Raw genomic sequence first — 15,552 nt, 5'->3', positions numbered from 1 at the left:
CAGGTTCATTTATTTACTCCGTGGTGAATTTATTCCTTGAAGTTCAGGTTCATTTATCTACTATAAGTGGTTGATGCATTTCTTGGAGTTCTAGTTCAATTATAAACTACGTGGTTGATTTATTCCTCGATTTATCTAATCCGTGGTTTTTTATTCCTTGAAGTTCAGGTTTATATATCTATTCCGTGTGCAATTTATTCCTTGAAGTTCGGGGTCATTTATGTACTCCGTGGTTAATTCCTTCCTCGAAGTTCAAGTTAATTCATTTACTTCAAGTTTCAAATATTTCATTTTGTGGTGATTTATGCACCACAGGAACTCGGTGCTCTCTTTAACCAGTTTATGCTGGTCGTTAACCCAAAATTTAATTTCTAGCGCGTTCCTAACTTGAGGAGCAGAATGGATTCTAGCCGGCGTCTTTTAGGCTGACTGTTACGCTAAATTATAATAGTATATAATATCGGTTAGAATTAAGGACAAATTCGCCTGTTTAATTTTCAGATGGGTATAATTATCGACGGTTAAAACTGGCAAAATTCAGGCAAAGTAAATTTCCTATAACTATTATATGTTTAAAATAACATTTACCTTCTGTGCGTTTTAGTTCTAATAGTTTACCGTTCGCTGATTCTATAAATATTTCTTTCCTACGGCATAAAAGTAGTATAGAGACCGAGTTTATGATCACAATCTACATAAACAGCTTAGCAGTTAACGATCATTTACCCAAAATCTTACCCAATAAAATTGACCAATAATTACCCCCAAATAAAACCTGGTCATTTACCCACAATTTTATTTAGAATTTTGACCATCAAAAATTTGAGCACTGTCTCCTGATCAAAAGCCTGACAATTTACCCACAATCTCTCTCAGAATCTCGGCCACTAAAATCACGAGTTAGCGACCAATTACCCCCGAATAAAACCTGGTCATTTACCCACAACTGCATTTAGAATCTTGACCATAAAAAATTTGTGCACTGTTTTCTGATCAAAAACCTGACCATTTACCCATAATCTTTCTCTGAATCTTGGCCACCAAAATCATGAGTTAATGAGCATTTACCCACAGTCGACCGCGCACTTTTTAACCGAGAACTCAATAAAGTTTGGAAACTTTCCGTTTCTAATAACGCAGGACTTAATGTACAGCGAGCAAAATCGTTTTAGTGAATGGGTTAATTTGACTTGAGCTGATACATCCACATGAATCATCGGTCTGCTCAGCATGTTCGATCTATTCGTTGTCCAATGTATAATAAAATTTGAATTTTCTCCATCGTTAGCACTTTAATCGTTTAAAATTTAGATCACCATTTAAGCTATTTTTACTTAGAATTAGATCACCATTTAACCTATGCTTACCACGGTGGCAAAGTTCACGCTACACGAGAGGTAATGGATTTAATAGCAAATATCAAAACAATAAATATTCGGTCGACTTCCAATTTCATTTGTGAGTACTTGCAAAACTCACCAAGATTCCAGATGTAATCAACTCGTCCAGTTTCCTAAGCTTCAACGAAGTGTGGTGAATGCATGAGTTATTACGTGCGTATGAAGGCAGAAAATCGCTGATAGCTTGCAACAAACTACTGTAGGGTGTAGTTCGTTTCTTCGTTGCACAGCAAGAAAGAGATAAACATTTATAACTAAATATTTGAAGCCTCGAATCTTCAAGAAAAACTTGTGTTTATGCATCACGCTGTCTTCTAAATTATTTCAAGTCAATAATTTAACTAAAGCCTATAACTTCAATAGACTTCTGTGTAATATGATTTTCAAATTCGAGTTACCTCTGAAGAAAATAAGTTAGTCTCAATAAAAGACAGTTGCTTCATACAGAAGTTAATGTCAATATCACATGAGTTGCCATTTGGCAATAATAAGTAATTTCTTTTATCTATTGTACAGTTATTAAAAAAGTGAATAATTCAGGGCAGTTTCATAAAATTAAATCGTTATGAATCAAATAAAAATTAAATAAAAAGTGGTTCATCATTGGATTAACATCGAGTTCTGGTAGGTTCATTCTAAATCAAATAATGCCAGAGCAAGCACGCAATAATCATGTTTGAAAGTTTCCTAATTTCGTTAACAAACACTTTCATTTGCAACCAAATTAACAGATAGAGCCAGTTCCAGTCACATACCACCGACTCACTCAATGAGACCATTAATTAACATATCAAAGATCAGTTACATAGCAAGCAAGGAGATCATTTCCTACGTATTTTAAAGAATTTGAAGCTCACGTTGTATTCTGAGTTCCTAACCGTAAGTTGGGTTACCAACTTATACCGTGCGTTGTGGGAAATGAGCAATGCCACTACATAATAGCGCTACATAATCTAGTTGAACATTTTACTTTTCTAGCACCTAAATTTGAGCACCGAACACACGAGAGCAACTAGGTTAAGTAATAACCGTAAAGCACGGACTGAATTTTTTCATCGATGTTTGGAGCCCCGCTGAATCCTAAGTTCGGAGCCCCGCTGAAAAGCACGAATAAATACCCATTAAGGACTTGAATCATCACAACACTAACGAATGAATATAGCACACAAATAATAAACTAATATAAATAAAAATACTCAATATCACCAGAAAGGCCACCACTACATCAACACGGAAGATAAACACGATAAACAATGCAAGTCCTAACCTCTGTGGAGGATTACATAACAATGACAAGATACAGCGCGGGTCTACACGAGGTCACGTAATAGTTACCTCATAAACGAAAATGACAAACAGGTAACCTAACTATCAATGAAATTATTATATTTAAAGGCAGTCCCTAACAATGTAGGTGCCGTTAGGTGCCTGATTTGCCTTTAAGCCGAGTATGTTCATTGTGGGGCGGCCCCTAATAGAACGAAACATTCGACAGGGTAACAGCCGTGTGTGAAAATTTCATTCAATTTTGTACGCCTAATTACTTCATAGTGAAATAGTTACTTTCTCCTCCGAAGTTTGACCTAAATCTTATCTATTAACAGTATTACGTCATCACGCACGATCAATATTTTCGGGGTTCAAAAATATTACTAAATTAATTTCAAATTGGTCCTTTGCTGACGAAAGGAAAACAATTTAACTGATCACATTACACGAGTTCAAGGCATCAGAATATAAAGCATTCAATTTGAACAGAAAACATAACATTCTTCGTATATGAAGGATTAGATCATTTCCATATTCTGAATTACGTCTTATATGTATTTTAGTGTCTATTTCTTTGCGTTGAATATCTTCCATCGTCCATCCTCTCTGAAGCCGGCTGTGTCTACGCGTTGGTGATATTTAATTTCTACGTCGTCCTCCATCTTTATTTGCTACGTCAAGTTCTGTGTCATCCTCATATTTGTAAAGTCAAGTTTTACGTCGTCGTCATTCTTGCTACGCCAAGTTCTAAGGCGTACTCATATATGGTACAGCATCCTGTTTTTTTTTTGCTTCGGCAGGTTCTACGTCGTCTTCATTTTTTTAAAGATGAGTTCCTGTCGTTATCTTCTTTTACGCTAAGTTCTATGTCGTCATCAACTTTAGCGGGAAGTTCTACGTCATCATATTTTGAAAAAAGTTCTACGTCATTATCTTTTGTGGCAAGTTCTACGTCGCTTTCATCTTTTGCGGCAAGTTCTACGTTATTTACATCTTTCGCGGCAGGTTTACCGTTCACATCATCTTTTACGGTAGCAAGTTCTACGTCGTCATCATATTTTCCGGCAAGTTCTACGTCTTTTTGATATTTCGCGACAATTTCTGCGTCGTCCATGTCTTTATCTACAAAAACTTCTATAATTTTATCTGCCTTCTTTTCCCCTGCAGACCGCGGGTCGTAGGACGAGCAGCTGGGGAAGAAGCAACACGGCTGACCTCTGTCGAAAACACAGAAGCAAATACAGAGCTATGCTTGGACTTATCTTAAACACTAAAACCATGTAATAATGACAGGATATATATTAAGCAGTTATAAAGAACTAAGATAATGAGTTGCATGATAGTCAGTTAAGTTTAAACTCCGCTCCTGTAAAACCTGACTCACGAGCCAAGTTGTTCACTCTCACTGAGAGTCTGCGTTAAGGGGCAACCCGTTGTCTCCGGTAGGAATAACATGGAGAAGGCTGATACCGCTGCCAGGATCCCAAACAAGAGCAGAGGAAGAGTGGGGTTTGATTTTCCCTGTAAGTATATGTGATGTACCAAAAAATTTTGAAGTGAACCACAGTACTTTAATTGTTTTATTAAATATATTAATTTCATACAGAAATTCATAATATACTATTAAATATTTCTATATATTTATAGAATATATATATTATATAATATATAAAGGTTATATATTAATTAATTTGATTGATGATATATGATTATAATATTGCTTTCATTGAAGACCAGAAAGTACTTCTTGATGAATTTTTTTATTGTTTTCCTATTCGGCGAATTAGGTTTATGATAGGAAATGTAAATTCGAATATAAATTTTACAAGGGACATTTTTATTATAATCTACGACGTTTCGAATGCAACAACATTCATTATCGATAGAGGGGAGAGTTTTGCAACACTTGAATTTGAAATTTTGATATGACGATAGTACAAACCTAAGGAATTATGGATACAGATTGAAATCAAAGCTTGAACCAACATCCAACGGAAGTATTATGATAATTTATTACCAAAACCAGATGACTAGAGGCTATGAGACAGACGAAAGAGACCTCAAATTAATTGTGCTGAATATCTTCAGAAGTACAATCGCAACCCGCCCGAATCAATATCCTGATTCAGTATAAAACACGAAACTTATTAAGAATCCAACAATGGAAAATAATCCATACAAAACGTCGGGACCATTATAGGAAACCATTGTTATTTACAAATATTCATTCCAAAAAGGAGGTTGAAGACTTCTCCAAAATGTAAATTACATCGGTTTGATCAGCACGACTTGAAGCCGCCGCCTAACATATAACTTCCAGAACAGAGGACCGAAGAACCACATGACAGAGGTCCTCCACATGAGACCCTTACTCGCGTGACGTTGTAGACCTACCACATGCACTCTAACGAATCGCTGCCTACCAACCATACACCAAAGTTTCTCTCCCGGATTGGGGTGGATAGCTAGAGGTCAGCATAGCCCAGGTCCACAGTGCGATTCATATACCTTCCCGAGCGTAACGCAGCCGGGCATCTTCACGGCTTTCAACACAAAGCGCCCACTACAACAGAACCGTTCAGTCACAGGCCGGAGCGCATACAGGCCGGAGCACAACTGGCCGGAGCGCAACAGGCCCTACCGCAACAGGCTACTTCTAACGTAATGTAACCTAACATAACCTGCGCCTCTGTTGCGGTAGGGCCTGTTGCGCTCCTGCCAGTTGTGCTCCGGCGTTGTGAAGCAGTGGCTGTGTTGTGCAAAGCGGATTTACTGTTAGCCGGAGTTATCCACAGCTAATTAATCTGAGGCTATGTGTAAACTTTGTTACCCACGGCTGCGCTCCCCCGGATTGTTCAAAACTGAGTTGGCACAGGTACGTAAAACGCCACTCAGCCAGCCGGAGCACGTAACTAAAGCTACTATTAGCGCATAAATAGGGTTGAGCGCTTCTATGAGGAAGCCTCACTACACTAACGACGGATAATAAGTCAGCTTGTGATCATTAATTTTATCGAAAGACATCAAAAGAAATTTTTCCACAGATAGAATAATGATGTCACAAATGTACTGCTAGGTAGACAGTTCGCATATGATATATAATGCTAAAATTTAAAGCATTTGAGAATATTTAAAAATTTTGGCAGTTTAAGCTAAATTCTAATTAAAGTATTCAACAATACATTGTGACCTTATGATGAGTTTAGGACTTCGTAGTCCATGGTCAAGCTGATGCTCAGCCTTCGTCGTCCTCCTTCTCCAAGTCGTCGATAGACAGGTCAACCCGCCCTCCGGTCCCCGATGTAACGTTGGGCGTGCTCGTTCAGTCTATTTGCCCTCCTTTGTGCCAGCTGATGCAAGATGCTGTTGCTTGTCACTTGCTGAGGGTAGTTTCCCATAACTGCGCAATCCGGGATCGTATTAAGAAACTTATCCAGGTGTCTCATGAAAATCGCAAGGGTAAAATTCCCCCTCTCAGCACCTTTGGTAAGGCGTTGAACAACCTTGTTCGTATCACGGTCAGTGATCACTCACGAACAGTCTGTACTCTTCTGGCCACGGCACGGTTATTGAATAGGGTATTCTCAGTCTCCTTCTCCTTTCATCGTAGTATGTCAGAATTATGGACGTCTCAAATTCAATGTTGGGAGCCTGTCTGGTTATCATCTTCCAAGTGTACAGTATGATATACCTCTCTTTTATCCTCTCCAGTGAGTACAGTCCCAGGTTTTCAGCCTTTCCCAGTAGTTCAGGTCCAGCTCCCTAATGCCGCTGATCCTGTACGTCAAGATCCGCTGCACTGCCTCCAGTTTCCACAGAGCACCCACCTTGAGCGGCGTCCAAAGCTGACAGCAGTATTCAATATTGGGGAGCACTAGAACTCTGAAGAGTGTAATCATTGGCGCTGCCCCTCTTGTTCGAAATGTTTGCCAGATCCATCCTATCCTTTGTCTGCCTCGCTCAACTATTACATCGATGTGGTCATCGAACGTGGCTTCGGTACACATCAACATTCCGAGATCTCGAACAAGTTGCTGATCTTCAATTTCTGTGAGATCCGATGCCAAGTAGCGCTGTGGCATCCCGGTCTTTGCGCCAACGCTGTCTCTCATTACTTCGAACTTGGTGCCGTTGAATTGCGTATTATTCGCTAGAGCCCAATCTAAGATTGTCTATAAGTCATCCTGAAACATCCTGTCCTCTGTGATCTCCATCAGCATTCTTGTATCGTCCGCAAATGACGATGTAGATGCGTGGTCAAGTTCCGGGTCGATATTGGCGATGTGGATGAGTAATAGTTTCGGTCCAAGCACCGAGCCTTGTGCACTCCGTTTACACGCGCGCTTCTTTCGATTTCGAGTTTACAATTGCGACAGCTTGTACTCTAGTTGTTAGGAAGTTATGGATCCACCTTAACAGGATTCCTCATATCCTCAACAGTCTCAGCTTTCTAAAGAGCACTCCATGGTCAACTTTGTCAAAAGCATTCCTCGCTCTACCAATTAATACTTTAGTTGGCATATGTCGAATTGTTATGTAACTTGTTTTGCTAAAAGCATGTCTAAGATATCATAGTCTCCAGGTTAATCTTTTGGCGCAGCTTCTACATACACTATTAGAATTGATGAATAAGTTTGAATTAGCTGTCGATGATCTTCTACTTGGCTCACCAATAACACAGACTGTAATCGAAGGGCTGTATGTTTCACATCCAATGAATTAAAAACCGTCTCTGTATTCGAGGAAATGTAAACACCAACGATGAAAACTATAGAGCCTGTGAATGTCGTACGTATGTTTAATCACTATTGCATGATATAATCAACATGTTATATTGTTAGTATTATAACGTTGATATTGCGGCTGGAAACAGTTTTATCACATGTGTTAAATTAAAACTTGTTGGTAAATTTGGCGTTTATGTTTATGTCCTGCGATGACATCATCCGCCGAGTGGCTTCGATCGAGCGATAGTTTTATAAATATTAAACGAAAACAGCGTACGCACATTTTTGGACTGGTTCGTTTAGTTTCGTTTAGCCATTAAAACATATTAGCTGTCTACGCTCAACGCGCAGACTTTTTTCAGTGCAGTATCGTCATGAGATGCCCAGACTCCACAAGACTGGCGATAGCTGATACTCTCATCCACAAGACTGGCGATAGCTGATGCTCTCCTAATATAAGTTTGCAAACTGCCGGATTTGTAAGGACGTCGAAAAGGTTCTCGTAATTCAAGCTTTGATTTCAATCTATATCCACAATACCCTGTGTTTTTACTAACATCTTTTCATTAGTCTTTCTGCACTTGATAACGAAGGTAGTCGTGAGTAGTCATTCATAACTAAGTAGTCATAATGAAAGTAATTATTCGAAACGTCGTGAACGATAATTAAGTTCCCTTGGAAACTCTATATCTGTTTTTTTCCGTTTCTATCAAAAGCCTAATACGCCGAATAGAGAAAAACAATAATAAAATTGTCAAGAAGAAGTACTCTCTGGTCTTCAGTTAACCCGGCATTAAAGAACAACTACTGCCTAACTACACCAATGATTATAATGTGTAGATATTCTACATTATTATTTTTTGGTTTAAGACCTATTGGTACCACATTATTCTGTTCATTATTTGGGTCATTATTTCAGATAAAATACCAGCAGGTCGACCAGAGGAGCTATGACACCGGCGGCCCTAGCAAACATGGAGCAGCAGCCGAGCCCTGTGCTGCGGTGCGACGTCGGGAACACCTCGCTGCCGTACACGTACAGCGCGCCGAACGCTGCAGCTGCTCCGAACTTCCCTATGAGGCTCAGCACCACGATGGCGGCGGACGCCTCTGCAGGAATGGGTAGGTAGGTAAAGCTCCATTCCAGTTCATTCCTCCAAAATGAAGAAGCAGCACTCTACTCAACTAACTCAACTAGCTACAGCACTCAAGTTACAGATGCCCTATCAAATAAACCACCAGCAAAGAAACTTGTTTTCTGGAAGTACCTGCAAAAGAAATGTGAACACTGGCAAAAGGGCGATGGCTGCAGATGTTTACATTCCAGAATGTGTTATAAATTCTGTACCTACGGAAGCGGGCATCCACGAGGGGCAAAAAAGAAAGAGACTGCGCGTTCTATCACCCTAAGTTGTGCTGGAGTGTTATGCAGAAAATTGCACGAATGAAAACTGCAGGTTTCTTTACACAAAATCGCGGAAGCGAACGGAGGAAGCCGACAGAAGAGGAGGCAGCAATGATTCACCCCCACAACGAAGGGCTCCTGCTGGACGCCAGCCCACTCCCTCACCCTCACAGTCCCCATCATCACAAGGAAAACAGGGCAGTGAAGACAGGGTTGCGGGAAACACTGGAAAAAGGAGCGGTGAGGAGAGTAGTTCTTGGAGAAGGAGAGATGACCTAGCTACTCCAGGGAGTGGTCCAAGCGTATGGGACAGGGACGCACGCGGGGGGCCAGAGTTTACCTACGGTGTTTTTTTTTAGAAATGAGGCGCAGCTGGAAATAATTCAACTCCAGATGCAGGAGCTGCTGGGCCAGGGGCGCCTGGCAGAGTAATGGAGACGCAGGTAAGCGCACCAATAAGGGAAGAGTCTGGCATTTTGCTGGCTAACATCGAGGGGCTCTTCCCACTGAGAGCGCGTCACAAGATTGGCGTGCTGCGTGAAATGACCGACGTGGGTGGGATCATTATGATTGCACTAATGGAGTCGCACCTAAGAAAAGATATCCTCGAAGCAGGAATTACAATTGATGGATTCCAACACTACCGTGGACCGGAAAGAAGGGAGAAAGAAGGGTGGAGTAATTGTCTACCTTAGGAACTCCCTCGCAAGAAGCACCGTAAAATTGAGATCGAAATCTGGAAACTCTGACGGCTTTGTTGACAGGTGCTACTTCACATAAAAAAAATTTGACCTGTGTGTAGCCATAGTCTATAGACCGCCTGCTTGTCCGCCGGAAAATTTCAACAAAACCCTTAAGGAAATAGAGACCAGGGTGGCTGAACTGGGTGTCCCAGCCCCCAGCCTGATAACTGGTGGGGACTTCAATCTCCCACGAATCCGTTGGACAAGCATTGACGGCTTAGAGGTCGATAACCGCGACACTAGTCAAGAAGCCCAACTTGTGGAGTTTGCTGCGGAACACTAATTCAGCCAGCAGGTACGATCGCCGACCAGAGAACACAATATCCTAGTAATGAAAGAATGGTGGTTGACGTCCTGGTTGGAGATAGCTCACAGTCTGACCATCGCTTAGTGATGGTGGAAACGACAATTGGAATTGAAACCCTACCCAGGTCTATACCCCAAGAGGGACTGGCAGGACTCAACTTTCACAATCAAAGAACGGATTGGGTGTCAATTTGGAATGAAATTGATGAAATCGATTGGAGAGCGGAGTTCCACGAGATGAGTGCTGAGGAAATCTACAAAAAAACTGTGTGAGAAACTAGCACAGGTATGTGTGCGTCATACCCCGAGAAAAATAGGCCCTAAAGTCCGCAGCATTCCGAGAGACCAACGAATCCTTATGAGAAAACGCAAGCGATTAAATAAACAAATAGCTGATTTCACTGGTGATATGAGAAGAAAGAGGCTAGTAGATTTGCACAAGGAAATTGAACTCAGGCTGCACGACTCGTATAGGATGAAAGAACAAACCGCGGAAGAGCGAGTGGTTGAGGTCTTCAAAGAGTATTTTGAAAGTATTTTTTGAAATACGCTCAGTCCAAGGCTAAAATAAAGACGCCAGTAGGCCCGCTTAAGGATAACGAAGTCATTGTCGGAGATGACAATGGCATATGTGAGTTACTGGGATCACAGTTTGAATCAGTCATCAGTAACTTCCGCTACTCAAGGGTGGAGAATGAAATTGAAGATCTCCAGGAGCTGCCAGGCGGTAGAGGGTTGGAGAACATTGAGTTTGGACCAGAAGACATGGAAATAAGTATCAAAGAACTGGCGACGTTTTCAGCACCAGGACCCGTCCGAATTGCGGCAGTGCTGTTGAACGTGGTATACCTAGACTTTGCTAAAGCTTTTGGCAAAGTTGACCATGGGGTGCTCTTTATAAAGATGACGCTGTTGGGGGTAGGAGGAAGCCTGTTGAGCTGGATCCACAGCTTCCTTACAGATAGAGTACAAGCTGTCGCAATCGAGAGAAGCCAAGGTGGAAAGCGGAGTTCCGCAAGGCTCAGTGCTTGGACCGATCCTCTTCCTCATCCACATTGCAGATATTGACTCGGAACTCACCCACGCATCTACATCGTAATTTGAAGAAGATACAAGAGTGATAATGAAGATCACAGATGACCTAAACTGCGAGAGTTTACAGGATGACCTATCGTCTATGATTGGGCCCTAGTGAATAATATGCAGTTAAACTGCACCATGCGCAAAGTAATAAGATACAGAGTCCGCACAGAGATCGGGATGCCACATCGCTACTTTGTATCAGATGGCACAGAAATTGAGGAGATGCAACTAGTTCGAGATCTCGGAGTTTTGATGAGTACTGAAACCACGTTCGATGCCCATATCGAGGAAATAGTCCTCGCGCAGCCGGCAACGGATGAGGTGGATATGACGGACATTTGGAATAAGAGAAGCAGCACCAATGATTACACTCTTCAGAGCCCTTGTTCTCCCCAATCTTGAGTATTGCTGCCATCTTTGGTCACCACTCAAGGCGGGTGCGTTGCGGAAACTAGAGGCAGTGCAGCGGACCTTTACTTGCAGGATCAGCGGCATGAGGGAGCTGAACCTGAACTACTGGGAAAGGCTGAAACACCTGGGACTGTACTCACTGGAGAGGAGAAAAGAAAGGTTTATCATACTGTACACTTGGAAGATGATAACCGAACTGGCTACCAACTTTAAGAATGAGACCTCCAGAATAGTGACACGTTACAACGAAAGGAGGGGTAGACTGTGCGAGGTTCCCCCATTTAATAACCGAGCCACGGCCTGAGTACAAACTCTCCGTGAGGGATGACTGTCCGTGGTAGGACCGAAGCTCTTTAATGCCCTGCCAAAAGAGCTGAGAGGAGGGGAGTTCACCCTTGCAACATTCAAGAGAAGACTGGACAACAGGTTGAGAGAGATCCCGGATTGTACAGTAATGGAAAACTACCCTAAGCCAGCGACTAGCAACAGCATGCATCAGCTGGCACGAAGGAGGGCAAATATACGGCACGTCCAACGTTGCATCTGGGACCCGAGGGCGGGGTGACCTGCCTAGCGACGACTCGGAGACGGGAGACGACGAAGGCGGCGCATCAGCGTGACCGGGGACTAGGAAGTCCCGAACTCGTCATAAGGTCATAAGGTCACTCGAAATGTACGTTGATTAACTGCTTGGTAGAACTGGAAAGCTGCAAACACTCCTGATGGAAAGTGTCCGGGATTAGTTTGTGGATACAAATCCCTATTTGTTTACCAGCAGACCTAGTTATATTTGAGTGCACTGTGTCACTGAGGGTTGCCTTAGACGCTGAGTCGTCAGCTTATACAGCTTATGTGTCACGAATACAAGAGCTCTGTGGGCGAATGTACTACGTCTATAAAACAGTTGGGCGCTATAGTAAGTAATACAGATGATACGGATTATGAGCCACGAGTTCAAGGGCTCTGTGGGCAGAATTACCAAGTTTAAGAAAGGGTTGGGCACTTTAGTAAGTCCCCAAATGGCACGCATCTAGCCTGAACGACCGCCATGATGAAGCACTAATTTTTATAGTTACTCCGATCTGATGGTCGAAGACTGAGGGTCGTATCCAGTCTGTACCTCTGTAATGTTTTTGTAGCCCGTCCGCCACGATGTAGCACTCATTGTTATTGTTACTCCGACCTGGCGGTTGAAGTCTGAAGGTCGTATACCAGCCTGTAGCTCTTTAATGACTCTGTAACGTATCGGCACCGTATCAATATTAGTTTTAAATAAAAAGCTTCTCTACTCAACCCTCACATAGTCATCAAATACATGTCCTCAAGTTAAACTCATGAAGCATAGCTATATATTGCCTCCTGACAAATAACTATATATTGCCGAACATAGGATTTCCCCTCGACAAAAGGTGTTAGCAAAATGCATAAATTGTAAAATTTCTTGGATGGACATTCAAAGCTGATGGAAGGCTGGTCAGTTTGATTGAAGTTATCACTACAACAACGTTACAGTGAAGCGAATAAAATAGAAGTTCAGGTGATATTTTATGAAGTAATAAACCGACAGTTTGACAGCGGATCATTACCCTATTTACAAACAAGTTTTATCTTTTAACCCTTTCGTAACTGAGACATGTATTTCCTACCTTGCAGGTATAATTCCTCATTACCTTCAGTTAAGATTTCATTGGATAACCTGATTCATCTCACCAGCAGGCCGGAGTCGTGTTTAATTCTACCTTAACTCAATTTTAGCCTTAAAGCCCTTAATACAATATCCTTGTTCATCTCACCCGCAGGCAGAAAGGCAGTAATGAAGCAGCCAGCCCCGGCTATTAAAACCGACGCCAATAGACACACTTTGTGACCAAGTCTGATAAAAATAAAACGAAATATTAAAAGATCGATTAATAAATAAATTTGAGTTTTCAATCAATAAATTTTGAAATTTGTTTAAAATTGCAATACCTTATTTGTAAACCTATCTTCAGAATGATAATTTCAAATTTTCAGTTGGTACAATATTAGCTACAATACGGTGAGGTCAGATGGGAGGATATCAAGATAGTGTGCATAATAAATTTTGCGGCACATTAGCAAAAAATGATGGAAAAATAATACCTGCAGCGACCAAGCAGACGTGCAGGGGTTTATTGATCAGCATGTTGTAACAATTTTCATGTATAGTTGACACTTGTATATTGAGCAATAAATTTTGCATCGCAAAAACCTATAGACAAATGAGGTCTCTGAATAGAAAATAAATTAAAGGTCACCTGTCGAAAACAATTGCAATTAGAAGAGTTGCAGGTATTTCGATGAGCATCGTGACGATAAAATTTACGAAAATGTTTCCCTCGAGGTTGCCAACGTTTTGAGAGATGCCGTAGTAGACCATCGACGTCGTGAACCTGAATTCATAATTCATTGTTTTTTTAATTTAATGTTCCAAAATTCCCCAATTCAGTGTTTTCCGACGTCCGCATGCGTCACTGACTTTATTCGCTTTCTTGTCTAATCGGTAACAATAATGGTTTTTAAGAAAAGTGGCTCAACTTTATCTATCGTTTAAATAAAATTAAAAAATGTAACGTATGTCTATGACTTCTTATATTGTGCGTAATGTCAGTCAATAGTAAATTACCGTTAAGAACAATTAGAGCGAAGTGATGGGAAGAAACAAATTTTTGAAAAAAGGTTTTCTACTAAGTATCGTTTATGAACGTCGAATCCCCCAGTTCATGCACGGGTGTTTTGTTAGGCTATGGTATTATATTTTGGGGAATGTATTTTTAGTGACTCAATTTTTATTTTAGGTTTGTAATACATACTGTAAGAACCAACTTACCAGGCATAGAAAAGGATCAACGAGCGCGTCCTCATATTTGGCGTTTTCAGTAAATTCAAGACGTTTCTGCTTTCTTGCTCAGCGTCATCAGGTGACATATTGGTCTTCTCTTGCTGCAAGGAAACAGTCAATCGTTATGTCATATGTCACACGAAAGTGAAGCAACTATTGCCATCTTATCCAAAGGAATAATAATTTGTTATATCAACAATATAATATCAAAGCAAATGATATTCTAGTCATAGAAGCGCAAGTTAATTACAAGTGTACTAAAGAACACAACATGGCCGTGAAATGTTTTAGATTATTGAGTGCATCTGGGTAAATGCTTTTAGTAGTATTGATAGTGAGCCTATCACGACAATTTTTCTAAACAGCTTAACAGCTTACCGATCATTTACCCAAAATATTACCCCGAATAATACCCATTAAAAATGGCCAATAACCCCGAATAAAACCAGATCATTTATAAAAACTTTACCTAGAATCTTGGTCATAAAAAATTTAAACACTGTCTTTCGATCAAAAAACCTAACCATTTGCCTACAATTTTGCTTCGAATCTTTCCATCAATGTCGAGAGTTAACGACCATTTACCCCGATTGACCGAATACTTTTTAACAGAGAGCCTTAAGCGTGAGCGAATGTTTTCATGGAAGATACTCTTGTGGGATGTATAATTGATATAAATTTTAGAAATACTTTCCAGAACCGGGGTGTTCATATTTATTAATCAACACAAAACTATGAGGTACTTTATACCTACGTTTCATTACACAGTTCTTGAAACTCGGCAAAGGGCATATCGCATGCAATGTAATCACTGTGAATACTCTTCATATCGATGAAAGGAAATTCGAAAAGAATTATTAAATTTTATTCGTTCTAATGGTTTGTCTTGATAATATGTAATAGTTTTGGGATAAGTAATTTGAACCAGTTATTATGCCTTCCTCGTGTGAAAAATTATTAGCAGGATTTTGATTTTTTTAGTAATATCATCAAAATGAACGAATTCATCTTCCTAGCATCTATATCACTGGGATCAGGTACAGAAGCAGTATTCTCAAAATATTCGATGGCACATTTTTATTAACGTTTTTTAGATAGCTTATGATGATATTCGTCAATATTGCAATTGCCGTCAGAAATTAAATCAATGATTTCAGATTTATTATATCCCTTTTCTAAGGCGTTCTTCAACAACTTATATTCAGCCTGATGAGTTGACTCGCTATACAGGAAAAGATTATTGGAATCAATAAAGTTCTCCATTAGCAACTTCAGTAGCAATGACGTTTTCTGTAGTTCGATCTTCAAATTATAAGACATCTCAAACATGGAGAAGGAAATACAAAAT

At 40.6% G+C, this 15,552-nt stretch overlaps 1 protein-coding gene across 1 annotated transcript; it reads right to left on the bottom strand.

The window, feature by feature from the left end:
* Window positions 1-3,406: 3,406 nt before the first annotated feature.
* On the bottom strand, window positions 3,407-14,284 carry LOC108666422 (organic cation transporter protein-like). The gene is made up of 6 exons (XM_047884955.1): window positions 14,193-14,284; window positions 13,621-13,755; window positions 13,138-13,217; window positions 8,325-8,506; window positions 4,054-4,190; window positions 3,407-3,886 (listed from the first exon to the last, which is right to left on the bottom strand). The coding sequence occupies exons 1-6, from the start codon at window positions 14,225-14,227 to the stop codon at window positions 3,484-3,486; spliced, it is 972 nt and encodes a 323-aa protein (XP_047740911.1). The 5' UTR covers window positions 14,228-14,284; the 3' UTR covers window positions 3,407-3,483.
* Between the last annotated feature and the right edge of the window lie 1,268 nt (window positions 14,285-15,552).

The sequence above is a fragment of the Hyalella azteca genome, unplaced genomic scaffold, assembly GCF_000764305.2.
Source record: "Hyalella azteca isolate HAZT.00-mixed unplaced genomic scaffold, Hazt_2.0.2 contig16599, whole genome shotgun sequence".
In the NCBI taxonomy this organism is placed as follows: domain Eukaryota; kingdom Metazoa; phylum Arthropoda; class Malacostraca; order Amphipoda; family Hyalellidae; genus Hyalella; species Hyalella azteca.
This window is presented reverse-complemented; position numbering and strand designations above follow the sequence as displayed.